The sequence below is a fragment of the Eimeria mitis genome, genomic scaffold, assembly GCF_000499745.2.
Source record: "Eimeria mitis Houghton genomic scaffold, Emh_scaff269, whole genome shotgun sequence".
Lineage (NCBI taxonomy): Eukaryota > Apicomplexa > Conoidasida > Eucoccidiorida > Eimeriidae > Eimeria > Eimeria mitis.
The window spans coordinates 1,120-16,262 of NW_013571034.1; the positions used below are offsets into that span (position 1 = coordinate 1,120).

The window sequence follows — 15,143 nt, forward strand, 5'->3', positions numbered from 1 at the left end:
AGAAAAAATAAGAAAACAACAACAGCAGCAGAAGAGGAAAGAACGGGAGGACTGCTGTCCCCGTGTGTCGCGTAGCTGCATACCTATGTTTGTATAAAGAAAACAAATAAAAAATAATAAATAAATAATAAATAAATATATAAATACTATAAACATATAAACATATAAATGCTGTAAATGAAACAAAGAGGAGAAAAAGAAAACAACATATCTGCCTCGCCGCTTGAATACGACAAAGAAAGACGAAACAGAGGCGGAAACTTCTGCAGCAACAAAACAAAGCCCCAAAACGCATGCACTCCACCTGCATGCATGCATGCATGCATGCATGGATGCATGGATGCAGGGTCACTTACTTCTGCGAGGTTGCTGGTCTTGAGAGGCGTGGGTATATCCTCAGGGGGGTTGTCGTGGTGGTGCGTGCAGTACTCCACCACCTTCTTCAGTATATAGCTGCTAACCTTGGGCAGCGGAACCACGTCGGTGTCATCTCCATCTGCAGCAGCAGCAGCAGCAGCAGCAACAGCAGCAGCAGCAGGAACAGCAGCAGCAGCAGCAGCAGAAACACAAACAGAAGCAACGGCTAAATGAAAGGCAAGGATGATTCAAATAGACCCCAAATGCTTGACTAGACACAGGAGGAGTGCATGCTGCAACAAGAGAAGAACTTTTTCATAGATTAATGTTTTCTGAATATCCTAGTATAAGAGCTGAAACGATGGTTATGTATGTTGAATTTCAGGTGTATGTTCACCTTCTGTCATCGACTTGACGAGTAAAGAGGCAGAAGCAACTTCTCTAGGTACTTTAAATTCCTCTCCTTCGCTAGAAACAAGAACGACGCATCTTTGTTCCGCCTCCATTGCAAACTTGAACTGAAACCGCAAGAAAGCTGAATATACACCGCAGCCGAAGAGGAATCCTTGAGGGTCAGAGCTCGCGAGACGGCTAGAATAAAGGCTAAATTCAAAAAGGGAAGACTTGTTTTGCTATTTTTTGTGAAAAAAACAAAGAAAATGCCGCTTTATCCCGCTGTAGCCAACAGAACACGAAACGGAAACACAGAACTCCAAGCATGCAGCTCGGCGCGGTTGGGGCGGCAGTGTCAGCTTAAGGATCCTTCTGGTATTGATCAGAAAAGAAGAAACCAGTAAATAATACTCTAAATATCACATGGAAATTCATAAACAAACGAAACCCTCTAAACATTCAAATACAAGAAAGCCGCAAATGTCTGTCTGAATGGCTGGCTGAGCGGCAGTGGTTGTCGCGGGCTGCCTGCCGCCAGGTGTTGTCTGCATGCTAGTTTTCTTTGTTTTCTGCGCCTCAACATGAAATAAAATAGTAAATTATATGCAGAAAAAGAACTAAGAACAAATAGAAATCATAACGGTTCCGTCAGCTGCCGCCGCCGCCGCAGCAGCAGCAGCAACCGTGCACTTTCCCGATGCTCCTTTGATCTGCAATGAAGGCTTTATCTGTTTTCTTTGGTTATTACTTCAACTGTATAGACTGCAGCTCGAGCCTTAGAAGGTCGCAGCGCCACGCCTTGATAGCGGTGTGTGTTCTGTATAGATAGATGAACTTCATAGCGCCAGGTGTATGTATGCAACCAGTGAAGGCTGAATATAGAATAAGAATAAACTAAATATATATGTAACCGAAGCACCTAGTAGTTATATATTCATCGATCACGTCGTTCGGTGCCTGAAAACACTGGTGCCTGTGTTCTTGCTTGCTGGCTAGCTAGCACCAAGCAAAAGTATAACAACGGATCAGCTGCAAGCAACGAATCCCACCCTCTGCACGAGGGCAGCCTGTTGCTTGGTGTTTAGTTAGTGGCGAGGGCGCTGTAAATATGTAGAACTTAGGAAACTATATATATATATATATATATATATATATATATATATATATAAGCCATGCATTGCTAGCAAGTGTAACGAGAGTCATGGATCTTATCTGAGGAGAGGTGTGAGCTGTATTGGGGGGGCCGTACTGAAGCGGGCTTTTGATTCTTTGCAGCGAGCAAGGCTACATAATTTGATATTCCAGACACATAGAAAAAAAACTAAACAAGTAAAGAACAAATAAAACAATTGAACTGCTTAGCCCCCGTGCACCTGACGGTGCACCTATGGAGTCGAAAGAAGTGGCAACCATGGATGCATATACACCTCGTTGTGAGCGTTCTCGCTCGGATCCATGAACAGCTTTGTGCTGCAATAAAGTTGAAATACTTGAACTAAGAATTTCAGCAGAGAAGTAGCTTCACCGCCCGTCAGCTGGCGGCCTGGATCAAGCAGCCCAAGGGCCTGAGGGGGGGAGAGGAGGCGGTGGCTTGAGATGAGCTGCAACGCACCCTGCTGCAACTCGTGCTGCAGCGCAGCTCCACGTGCATGCACAACAAAGTCCTATGGCTGCACTTATTAACACTGTAGATGAATGTTTGAGCATCTAGTTGCTCCTCAGTGACCAGCCTGCACGGCAAATACAATACACAGACCAACTTCGACTCAACTCTCTGCTTACCTATATTCGTATTAGTAATCAGAATTTAATACTATGCTGTAATATGGGATTCGAAGTGTATCTGATAGCTGAAGCTACACTGAGGCTGTATCCGTCTATCTGTTGACACAGACTCAGCGAAGAAATGAATGCACACCGCCGTGGCGGTGAAGACGGTGGCTCCGCGTGATAGGATTCATGTAACAGCAGGGGAATAGCAAAAGTGGGCGCAATCGAAAGAAGTATTCTGAAGTTTACTAAAAAACCAGAGTATACCGGCGGGAGAGCCGCCCGCTGGGGGTCAACGCATTGAATTCAACTTACTCCTGGAGCAGCCTCACGTTCGCTCCATGGAGCCGAGAACCCCTGCATATATAATACATAGATAAATATATATATATATATATATATATATATATATATATATATATATATATATATATATATATATATATATAATCGAGGGGAAAGCAAATGGATTGCTAAGAAAAAAAAATTCAAATATCAAGCAGCTCGCTTGAATACAATACGATGCTGACGAAGGCCAAGGACGGGAGGTAGCAGCTGTATGTTACCGCCAACCCCTTAAACAAACGAATTGCGTTACTACCTGCATAAATCAGAAACCTATTTATTATTTTGTTTCCCTGAGACGTTTCTGCATATCTGAATTTATCCCCGCACCAGGAAAAGGACGGCGTGCTATGCCCACGCTCGTAAACTAGACTACACCTGAATGCCTTTTGGGCTCGTGAATACATCTGCCGAATTGCAGCGATAGGATATTCACGGTTTCTTGAGATAAATCTGCGAGAGTTATATATATGTATATGCATAGACAACGCGCTCATGCTCAGTAGGAAGGTGCAGGAACAGTTGCTTTATGTGCAGCGTGCTCTGCAACTGCTACGCGAGACGAACTGGTTTCCGAGAACGTGAAAAAGTTTCAGTTTTCCTTAATGTTTTGAGTCTATACAGCAAAAGAATAAGCATAATATATATTATTCTTTGCAGCGCTCGTTGCAGCAAGCAACGCTGCGGTTCAACTCTTGCCAGGCGGCCTCATCGATGTGCCTTTGGCTCCAGTACAGCTCAGATAAGATGAAGGATTCTCCTTAGAATCCTGTGTTTCAGCACAGGCGAATACACAATCCCCCTTTCTATGTACGCACTCACACTATGGGCAAGAATTCAACTTTTTCTTGGCCCGCAGTGCCCAGCCTGCACGAAAGTAAAAGTTCATGTACGAGCCTCATACAGATCATGGTGCTCTGTATCACCTGCATCAAGGAAACCCTACATACAAGCGAGCCTGATCCCCTCTTCTGCACTAACACTATATAAAATCCTTAAAAATTGTTTAAGGATTTTCTCAGTAGCCAGCCCGCACGCCAGTAGAAGTATAAATATATATACCACAGTCTAACTGAACATATTGTATACCGTGTACAAACGTACGTGGTCAACAGCTGCATTTATGATCAGAAAAAGCATGCACATGCATAAACTATTCAAATTGGGCCTGAATCAATGAAAACAATTCACAGAAAATAACAAATACATTACTTTCGATAGAGGCTAACTATAAACTTTCTATGGAAGCGTGATGCTGAAGCAGAACGCGTTGGGGGCCCCCAGGAGCCGGTGAGGGGCCCTTCTCACCGCGATGTACAGGCATCTCCCTTTTAGCCACAGGACGAAACTTCTTTGAGTTGTTTATTTGTATTTTGTTATTTAGTATTGCATACCGCTTTTTATTTGTGTTTTCCATTTACCTCGATTACGGGCTTCGTGCGGCCCCTGGCAGTGTACCCCCCGCCTAGATGCGCTTCTGTGCAACTCGCAGCAATTTTGTTTCTCCTCATTTATTTTTTATCCCCAACATGGAATTTCTGAACTTTAGTGTTTAGGGTTTAGGGTTTAACCTAGAAGGATCCCGGGCGTGGCCGCCGCTCTTGTCTCGATAGCAAGCTCGCTCGAAGCCCCTCTGTACCCAAGCTCCTCATACAGCGTGTAGGGTAGAGAGGGTTTCGGCTGTAGGGCTGAAGAGTGCAAGAACCAGAGTCCATGGCTGCGGGTCTAGAGCTCCCTCTCGGGGTTTCGCTTTAGGGCTGGGAAGGGTTTAGGGTTTTCACCTCCCTATGTCGGCTGCGAATCAGGGCAATGCCGGAGGGGAACCCAAAGACGCGGGGGCCTCCCCAGCAGGAGAGGGTACTGGGGGGCCCCGTCCAGGGGCCCCTCGCAGTTCTGCGACGCTTTCTGGGGAGGACTTGTCTACTGCGTACAACTTGGGCCTCCGAAACAACAATGAATTAACACAGCAACTTCTTCTTGATCAGGTATACTGTGTTAAAACCCTCACTGTACCTACTAGCCACAGACAGCTAGGGTTACAGAAAAAACTGCTGATAGTCTAGGGTTTATTATGTGCTCTACAGGGCTGGTCGAGGGAAAAGATCGTCGCCGTCTTCAACCGACTGAATGAGGCGAGAGCGGGGATCATCCGGAAGAAGGGAGATAGTAAGCACAAGGGTTTGGGGTTTAGGGTTTAGTTTACAGGCAGACCCTTCGAATTTAGGGTTTAGGGTTTAGGGTTTAGGGTTTAATGCTGGGTGCTGCTTCAGGCGTGTGCTGCGTCGTTCGGCCTGCCAACGTTATCCCTGCCCTGAAGCAGCTCGATGCGCTCGACTACAAAGTTTACTGTGCCGTTGAGCTAGCGGGAAACACGGGTAAACCCTAGTTCTAAACCCTAAACCCTACGTCCTCATCCTAGACCCTACAACACCATATATTTCCGCTTTCTATGAAACAACAATCCCTACCAGGAGCATTCAGTTGTGTATACAGCGCAGCGATGAAAGTGCTTGGCTTAGGTGTAGGGTTTAGGGGTCCAGCATTTGTGTTCAGGTGTATGGACAGCAGATATACGGAAGAGCACAGGCCTCCAGACCCATATTATCCAACGCGGGGTTCGAAATCTATGCGAAAATTTACAGCTCATAAAGCCGGTGAAGAGTATTCATGTGAAAAACAGAAAGATGTACATCTTAGCTCACATTGAGCCAGCTAAAGAGGTGCGAACAAACCCCCTACGATGCCTAAACCCTAAACCCTAAACCCTAAGTTTTTCGTTATCCAGTATTAGGGTTTATATGCACCGAAACGCGGATCGACTGTTCTTCTGTGGTGGCCTCATTGGATGCTTGGGCGGCGGAAACCCCCACCCTAACCCCTAAACACTTGCGCAACTGATGCTTAAACATTAGTGGCTAGGGTTGGTGGTTTAGGGTTTAGGGTTTGGGATTTGGGGCTGCTGTGTCGCTTGCTTGCAGATAGCTGGTGGCTCCTTCTACACGAATGGAGAGTTTAACGAGCAACTTGTAGAGGTACGAACTGGCAAGGGTTTTGGATATGAAGCTTAGGGTTGGGGGTTTAGGGTCTAGCCGCCAGCGGCTGCAGCATAGACACCTCCTCCTTGTGTTTTGCTGCTAAGGGTTAAGGGTTTAGGGGTTTGGTGTTTCGATGGCCAGAGCAGGATGCTGCTAGGCTGACATTCTGTTCTTGCCCTCTTCTACGATTCGAAAACCAGGGTCTAGGGTTTAGGGTTTAGGGTTTAGGGTTTAGGGTTTAGGCTCTTGGATATGGGACGTTACTGTTTGCAGCAACTGCGCGAGCGCCTGGCGATGTTTTTGTCCAACGCCCGATCCTCCACCTTCTCTGCCCTCGTGGCTTTCATGCGCAGCAGCGGTANGCGATGTTTTTGTCCAACGCCCGATCCTCCACCTTCTCTGCCCTCGTGGCTTTCATGCGCAGCAGCGGTAACTTATGGAGCACGAAACAGTTGAATCTTTTTCTATGAGTGTTTGAGCCAATACAGATGTTCTGCATTGGTAGTGTTTTGTATCTTTGCATGTGGTAGTCGCCGTAGTGGGCTCGGCCGTTGCATTGCAGTCTGCCGCTATAGTGCAGGAAGAGTCAGAGCAGGAGCAACCCGGGTCCAGTTCGTTAGCAGCTACAGCAGGTGCAGCAGCTGTATGCAGTGCAGTAGCTGCAGGTAGTGCAGCAACCCCTGACCCTGCAACAAGCGCAGCAGCAGCAGCAACTGGAACAGCAGTGGCAGCTGAGGTGCGTGTACACTTCAGGCGATGCGGGCGGCGCCTGCTTCACAGACGAGGATATATCTCAGTTGGTGGCCACCCTGGAGTGTGAAGACAAAGTTGCGCGAATTCGTACAGGAACGGAAACAACCTTTGTCGTAAGTCGACTCTGCTGCTGCTGCTGTTGCTGCTGTTGGTGAAGATGCTTGTGCTGCTGAGTAAAGGGTTTCTCCCTGGGGAGTAGCGGGGCCGCTAGGTGTTAGTAAGAGTATCACTGTTGCTGTGTGGTGTGCGCGCAGTGGAACCAAAGCGAAAACCTGCGGCTGCTCGACAGCGTTCCATGTATCGGCTGCCCTCTCGTGGAGGACTGCAGCGCAAATGGAAAAATTAATCCTCGAGAATGCACCTACCTCTCTCACTGGCTTGGGCTGGACGTAGACGTAAGAGTGTGGCGTTCCGAATCAAGAGCTTAGAGTTTAGTGTTCAGTCGGCAGCTTGGGGCCAAGGGTTTAGCCTCATGGGGTTAGGGTTTCGGCTGCACAGCACTGCAGCCGCTGCACCGGTGTTACCTTAGTGCGGGATGCAGATGCTCTTATGGGTGTGGGTTTAGATTTTAGCAAAAAGTTTGGCTGCTGCTGTGTTGTACTGTTCAGATGGAGGTGCAGGGCGAGGAGGAGGCTGATGCATAGCGCAAGGCGTGCAGCCCTGCTAGCTTGTATTGGCCTTTTAGGGTTGGTTGTTTGTGGTATGGGGAGATGGGGTAGACCCAATGGCATGTTCAACGAGCCCACGAATTTCTCTCCGCTTTGTGTTGCGTTTCGTTCCTTTTCTGCAACTCTGGAATTAACTTTTGGACCGAAGACTTGTAGATAAGCTGTGCAAAAACAAAACAAGCTCTACTTTTTGGCTTAATTGGTGTTCCGTCTACGTTGGCCGCTTGCCTAATGGAACCCACTAACAACCACGGATAGCAGCACAGTCGTAGCGGGGGAGCTCTCAAGCGGTGATGTGGGCAGACCACAGCTTCCACTATTCTCCGCAGTCTTCCCTCAAACACTGCCCCTCCACGCTATTTTATATTTACACAAAATACCCCGACGCTTCCTTATTTTTAAGCGGAGTACTACGTGTATAGTCAAGATGTTTTCGATCCCCCTGTTTACGGTTAGATTGCTAGAGAAAACGCAGCGTATGATTCGGGTCTCGCTATACGCTGGGGATTAGCTCTTCACGTATCTACGCGGGGGTGAGGACACCCTCCAGCTTCTGCAAATTGCAACGTCCACTGTACTGCTGGCACTGCAGCCATCTTGGAGTAAGACAGATAACTAAACATGGCTTCAGTCGGAGATAATCTCCGAGGAATCCAAGCAGCCACTTGGGGATAGCATACTCAGTAGAGGTATCAATGCGGTTCCAGAGGGCCCAGCATTCTGAAATTCGACTTAAGAATCCCGACTTGCTCATGGAAGCAGGGTAAGTTTAACTTCAACAGAATCATCGGAGTGACGAAAGCTAGCAAGACTGGTGCCGATGCGCTCAGGGAACTCTCATCCCGTGCTAATGTGTCACGCTTGTTACGCCTGCCCAAAAGATGGCCCGGGGCACCGCTTGATGCATCTGATGTGGAGTGTTCTTCTGTGTCTCCAACGGCCGACTAGGCAAATACGAGCCTGTTGAGGAGACTCTGCAACGCTGAAAGGCCACATTTGTGCTGGAACCACTTTCGAAAGCAACAATAGTCTTGATCGCGGGATCAGTTTCTTCGACGCTCTGTTAAGCTGTTATCGTTTCTGCGCCTTCTGCATTGAACGCCATTATGTTCTTTGTTATTAATGGTTTGCTTATTTCTGAGCTCTAGATGGAAATGACAGTTAATGATGCCAAATACCTTAGATACAGAATCGCAAGAGATATTTGCATTCAGAAAAATTCCACAGATGAACCAGGAAATGTGTCGCCTTTGGCTTGACTTAGCAGGCTGTTATCATGTCGCATGCATCGCCCATTCCCCAACCGAGCAGTAAAGTCTTTAAATATTTGTGTGCAAGTGTAAATTACTGCCTCCACGCCATCAGCGTGCCGGGCCTTTGCCTGGCTCGCCGTTAACCACGGAGCTTGCTTTGCACGTTCATCGCAGACCTGCAAGCTGCGTACCACAGAGTGAGAGTGAATTTTATGCTCGATTTAGAAGAATAATAAGGGTACTTCAGAAGAAGAAGTCGTCGACATCCGCAAACTAGGAGCCGAGTAAATCTGTGCGTCATTCCAACAGATCTATTCGTCCCCGCTCCCCGTATTTGCCGCTTGCAACTATCGTCATTGTCCATCCTTTTTAAATGAACTAACTTATTACTAGAGTTATTTACAATTAACTCTCAGGTAGTGACCTAAACCAACTCCGGAGCTCGTTGAGACTGTCGCTGCTCCGGCCGGCCAGGAAGGCCAGCTTGAAGCCCTCCAAGCTAGAGCTGAGCGCGTTTATACAGAAATCGGCTCAAACTGTTGACTGTATATCTGGTAATCTCACGAGGTACTTTTATTAGCGACTGCAGACACCGTGCCGCAAGGTGACCCCCGCACCGAGAGTGCTTAGGCTCAAGTATCCCTGGGTCGCAGCTCCGCCATATGCTTACTTAGGAGCTCTTCAAAAAATACGTAGATAGAATTTAGAAATGCTGAGACACAATGTGGAGTACGATAAGCTGTAACTGTTCAACTCGACCGCCGTTCGCATTCCGCCGGCAACTGCGATGGTGGTCCACTACTGGTATCTTCAGTCCATGAAAGAGTAACAAACCACAGAAGGGAGATTGGTAGATTCAGCTTCACTCCATTTCCTAGACTACAAAAGCGCTGGCACAACACGGAGCTAACGATGTGCATACGGGGGACGTGCAGGCAAGAGATCACTACTCACGAGGCCGCAAGGAAAGTACTCTACACAGTTGCCATACTTTTGTTTTGGTTAAAACTATAATGCTAATACAATTATACAGTGTGGGACTCTGCAGAATCGACTTGCCTGCCCCACACCGAGTCCCGTCGAGCAGCGACGTGAAGCTGAGTCCGTCGCTGACCATCGGTTTCGATGGGTAGGTGTTGGTGATGGATCCTGAAAGTGCGTCAGTAAGCATTGAGAAACGTTGAAAATTTTGAAGTTTCTACTAATACAGAGAGTGATATTTTGGTTGTAAAGTCCGAAAATGCGCAAAGTTCAACTTTTCTTACCGCTTTCCGCGGTGCTGTTGACCACCGTTCTCGCTGCGAACGGCTCAAATGAAACAGCAGACGTTTCAGTCCAAACCGTTTATCCTGATAACCAGAATGATGAAGCAACTTTGGATTCCAAGGGTGGCAATACCCCCGCGGACACGCGTAGGCGCGACGCGGCTGCCCTACTCCTCCTCACAGCTGTGGTAGCTGGTGTCTTCTTCGCTGTACAGACCTTCACGGCATCCAAACCCACGAAGCCGAGTGTTACTGAAGTCCCTTTGGAGCGCCCTCATGTACCAGAGGAGGAAGTCCCTGTAAGCAAGTGTTCGTCAGCGGGGAGACGCGCGAGGAGCATTCTGCGTAGCACGCGGGCATCTCTTCAGTAGCAGAAGAGCGTGAAGCATTGTTGAGTTGGTCCCTGTGTATAAGGTTGACTGGTAGGAGTTTGGTGACACTGTACTTGCTGCTGTGAGGAGCACCGCAGCTGGTGAACCAGTTGTCCTTGAGCATGCTTCCATGTCGTGACAACATCCTGAGGAGAATGCTCATGTCTTTTCTAGACAAGTGCAAGATTTCCGGCGACTGCAGGTGATTATACTTAAGGCGATGCCTGCCATTCGCAGAAGCTTTGTTTAGCCATGCAACTTAGTGTAAAACGAGACGGGCTGTAGGCTACGCCAGTGATGAACCAGAGAACTCCGGACGACTCAGGGAATTGTGCATTTTGGAAATTTAGGAGCACTGTAGGAATGCCACCGAGGTGGCCGTCATTAACAGTGTGCACATTCTGTGCAAGACCGTGGCAGCTAGTCCCTACAAGTAGTTCAGGGCATGCGACGGGGGCGTTGGATAGGAGGAGGGTTTTTCAGTCAAAGGTAACGACGGTGTAGTCGTTTAGCCCCGTGGTGCCACTCGTTGGGAGGAGGGAGACCCATTGCAGCTGTGTACGGCCAAGTAGTTGAGTGTGCACTGCTTATCTGCGGACCAGGCATGCAGTAAGATCGATGGGGGGCCTAATGTGCAGCAAGTACGTCAGGAGCCGCTTATGATACGGCCGCGACCGGCTGCGGCGTTAGTAGGCGTAGGAGGCAAGGTAGGCTCAGGCCAGCATCGGCGTACAGTTGTGAATGGTCTCATGTTTTCATGCTACATGCATGACACGCTCTTATTTCAGAAGACTTCGTCCTGAATGTATATGAGAAGGGCTGCACCCAATGCGTTAAGCAGCCTCTCTTGGCAGCCATCACACATGGGGGGCAGGCGGTTGAGCCAACAAGTGCAATATGAATGCCACATCATTTCTCTCGTGTCACTTACTCCGGAGTCTGTGGCTTGAGTGGCGGACGTACACCCTCTGTCCCGCACTGTATACATGTGCTTAAATTAGTGAGCACGGCAAGGGAGTTTTTTTTTCAAAGCCAGTATGTAGCTTTTCGTTGAGGCAAGTTGACGAGGGACGAAGCACGAGACTGGTCGGAGTGTCTTTCCGGGCTAGCCCAGTTCTAGTCAGAGTACTACTTCATGGCTGCGCCCGATAGGGATTGTGGAGCCAGAGATCGTTTCGTCTGGTTATGACGGCGTCAGACGGTGCGGTGCATTTGCTAGATGGCCCGGCAACTCGGCAATGCAGCAAAGCAGGCATTACTGCTGTGGCTGGGCAGAGTTCCTGTCCATAGTCCCGGCTTACTGGCTGTGTAACACGAGCATAGTATGGGGTAGATCGCTGGTGTCTCCCTATGTTCTTTAGTGTGCCACCACACACAGTAGATATGCAGTTCTTAGTGGGGACCGGAGGCTGCCGACAGTTTGACCTGCGTGCCGTCCCAAACCACCGTTGTGCCAGACGTGGAGCAGGATGCAGCCGAACGGCAGCGAATGGAGGTGCATTCTATAGCGGCAGAGTGGAGCAGGGAGTAACACCTCGGACGCTTAGGTAATCATGACTGGAGCTACTTTTTCTGAAGTGCAGTGTTGGACGGCTTGCCTGGGGTGGGCCCAGTTGCCTTCAGGCAACGCGGCCATGGAATATGTGCGCGAAGATGTTTTCGCATACCCGTGCTTTATTATTAGCTAGGCATTGCTTGAGAATGCGGTGAACGAACACTGGTGACGTATGCATCGTGATACTGGGAATGTTGCTCACACATTGCAGACAGGCGGGCTGACGCTTTGTGAGCGAACAAAACAGGAAATCCGAAAGGCATACGCATCCACAGGAAGTTAGTCCATATCGTGGAAATACTCGCTGGTGTAGGATTACTTGAGGAAATGTGTTACGCTGTGGCCATTGGGGCACTCGTGTTGAGCGGAAGTGCAGCTGACGCGTTTCAGACGAATCAGTGCAGACAGAAAGAGGCAGCGGTGCATATGATAGCCGATCAAGGACTTTCGGTGATCATGGTGTTCTACAGGAAGTTCGTCTCATGCGCCGACGTAAACATGCTTGAAGAACTGCACTTGCTGTGCATTCTTGAAGAACTGTACTTGCTATGCACCTGGAAAGGCAGGAGCAGAGCTCGTTGATGCACATTGGTACTGAGTCGTTTGGTAAGTGCTGATAACTCCACCATATATATGAAGGGAAAAACAGTGCAGAGCAACAAAAGGGTGTATACTAGCCAACCTGGTATCCGTGGGGATGGCTTCATTTGCAGGAAGTTAGTCTCATCTGGCGGAAGGGAGAGCTGCGGCAAAGTATGCTCCTAGTAGTTACATGAGGGAAAGCAGGAGCTGTTTGGCGTTTGTAGACAGGGTGGTGCTAGGCCCGCGAGTGTTCTCTAGCTTTGCCCAACAGAGTAGCGGCGTGGGAGGCAGTAGTGCGTATGCTAACAAGGTAGCTATCCCTGCAGCTTGCTGAGTCTACAGGAAGTTCGTCACATACCTGAGAGGTGATATTTGCAATGTTTGCTGAGGCACATTTGTGGAGGATTGTGGCTTCGGCAGTTGTGGAAGACATTGTGTGCTCTGGTGGATGCCGGTGTTTCACGCTTGTGCGAGGGTTGATGGATTCAGCGTGCGTTTACCATGTGTAGTAGGCAATGCTACAGCCTTCGTGCTAGTGGATGTTAGGAAGTATTGTGGGTTACAGAAGGAACAGGTTAAATTCCCAGCACCAACAGCATCGCACGGTAGTGTTCGTTGCTTGGTGCTCAGACTATGTTGCGGATGTGAAGGCGGAGCTTGCCGAGGACCAAAGCCTGTACGTTTCCTCCGTTAGGATAAACCGAGCCCACTATTAACTGCGAGGAACATGTGGGACGCCGTGGCTGACGTTGGCTGGCTCAGGGGTGCCATTCTGTGGTGGCTGTAGGCTTTAGCGTATGCTACAATACTTAGGATGAAATGCAACAAACGCCACTTGCAGCATTTGGCTTGCATCAGATGGTACGGTACCCTTCGTCGCATCTGGTGTAGCCTTCCTCCTGTTTTGATTGGGTTCGCAAAATGGTGGAATAGATACTTTGGCGGGTCGTCGAGTTTACAGCAAGTCTTTCACAGGTGCCTCCAAGGGGGCTCTCGAGAGTTTTCAGGTCTGGCACTAGCTGTTCTGGCCAAAATAGCGATCGTGTGCCCACGGATGGTGAGTGGAGGGATTAGATCCTTAGGATTAGGAAATAGTGCCAAACGCTACACCAGCGAGAGTAGCAGCAGGGGAAGAACGACAACGATCTGACGGATAAGCTGAGTCCATGTGGAGGCGGCCACGTAAGTTGTGTGACGTTCAAATGGGGTCTCCGCGTGCAACATGTTGGATGCGACAACTCATGGCGGTGTGTTGTGTCGCACTTATTTGCAACTTGATAAGAGGAGCAGTGAAGAGTACAGCTCGTGTGAGCACAACGGCCGAACAGGTAACTTAGTGGGCTGTTAAACTTTGCTTCCTACATCTTCTGCCGCATGGCCACGGTGGAATGCCGAGTGGGCGACTCTTGGGGATAACATTTGCGCTGGCGAACTTCTGGGTGAGCACTGACGGCTTTCTGGAGAACGAGTAGGAATAAGCTGGCACCAGGGAACGTAGGTGTAGTTGTGGTGGCCTCAATTTAGACACGGAAGGTACTTTCTGTGAAGCCGTTCTGTGTGCATATATCCCGTCAAATTTGCAGCGGGGCGCATCCACAAGGATGTACACCCACAGGGGCGGGATGCGCAAAGGAGAGGCAACGCATGTGATGCGGCGGGCATTGTTTTGAAGTGTGTCGGTGTGTACATTAGCTATCGTTGAATTGTCGCGGAGGATGCAGCACCAAGCAGATATTTGGAGAGGCTGTTGACTATGCAGGCCATTCTGCACTTGTGTAGCACGCTGGGTTCGCCAGTTGGCAGGCAAGCGGTAGTAGACGCCGAATCCAGTTCCGATGGATATTTCTATCAGCAGTAGCGGCGAGTGTAGGCAAGCCACTGGGAGGGTGCTTCAGGTGATGCACTGGGGAGGGGGACTTGCATTGATTGAAGAACAGAAATGGTTGCCTGAAGGGTGCTTGAATTTACTGGGAATTGTTCCCGTTTTTAAGGTACTGGCTGTTACAGGGAGGTCGACACCTCCGCTGCATTACGTATTTATTATGAACATTTCTGCCAGTACTTGCTTCTGAGGGAGCATGCATTTTGCTTCCTGAGTGTTCGCAACGGTGGCTCGTAAACGACGTTCAGACATAGCAGTATGGAAGACGGGTCTACTTTTGTCGATGGATGGCAGTAGTCTTTGCACACCAAAAAGGGAATTTGCTGGGTCGGGCTCATGAGCTTGCCGTGGCTGCTTCTGCTTCGAGTAACGGATGCTGAGAGAAGGCTTGCTGAGCCTCCTCCCCGCAATGTGGGACATCTGGAGGTCGTAGCCGGTGTTTGCTTTCTGCTGCAGTGGAGCAGTATCAGAACAAATTGCGAGCAGTGGACCACCTGAAGTTTGCTGGCTGAAATTTCTCTGTGCGTGATCGCGCTTGTAGCCGATTGAAAGGTCGGCAAGGCGTGAATTGAACGGTGCAGATAGTGCGTGCCATGCATTACATGGGGCAAAGTTTTGGCGACGCAGCACTTTGATACTTCTGCTGGCCAGTGTGCTAGGTCGCTGGGGCATGCTAAGCTGCGCCTTTAGCTGGTAACACATCTTGTGGGGTGAACTATGGCCTGCGCTGTAAAACACAACAACTGGAATAATTAGCGGCACTGGATATTGTTCCGTAACATGCTTACTGGCCCGATGATCCACAGGATGTCCGTCACATATGCTACACGGCACGGTACATTGCTGTGCATTATATATATATATATATATATATATATATATATATATATATATATATATATATATATATATAT

The 15,143-nt window shown here is 48.8% G+C and overlaps 3 protein-coding genes across 3 annotated transcripts in view; 2 read left to right on the top strand and 1 right to left on the bottom strand.

The window, feature by feature from the left end:
• Window positions 1-863, bottom strand: part of EMH_0006160 (S-phase kinase-associated protein, putative) — a gene marked incomplete at both ends in the record, with an annotated part of 1,904 nt that extends 1,041 nt beyond the window's left edge. Inside the window, 2 exons of the mRNA XM_013497456.1 lie at window positions 357-496; window positions 755-863. Of these exons, the coding sequence (XP_013352910.1) occupies window positions 357-496; window positions 755-863 (249 nt within the window). The remainder of the gene's footprint in view (window positions 1-356; window positions 497-754) is intronic.
• Window positions 864-4,652: 3,789 nt separating this feature from the next.
• Window positions 4,653-7,297, top strand: EMH_0006170 (DNA-directed RNA polymerases III, 39 kDa polypeptide, putative; the record flags this gene model as incomplete). Its single annotated transcript, XM_013497457.1, has 9 exons — window positions 4,653-4,850; window positions 4,950-5,031; window positions 5,136-5,240; window positions 5,419-5,585; window positions 5,844-5,897; window positions 6,463-6,532; window positions 6,654-6,766; window positions 6,908-7,048; window positions 7,262-7,297. 9 exons carry the CDS (start codon window positions 4,653-4,655, stop codon window positions 7,295-7,297), a joined length of 966 nt encoding a protein of 321 aa, XP_013352911.1.
• Window positions 7,298-9,814: 2,517 nt separating this feature from the next.
• On the top strand, window positions 9,815-10,416 carry EMH_0006180 (uncharacterized protein; the record flags this gene model as incomplete). Its single annotated transcript, XM_013497458.1, has 2 exons — window positions 9,815-10,138; window positions 10,309-10,416. The coding sequence occupies 2 exons, from the start codon at window positions 9,815-9,817 to the stop codon at window positions 10,414-10,416; spliced, it is 432 nt and encodes a 143-aa protein (XP_013352912.1).
• Window positions 10,417-15,143: the final 4,727 nt, after the last annotated feature.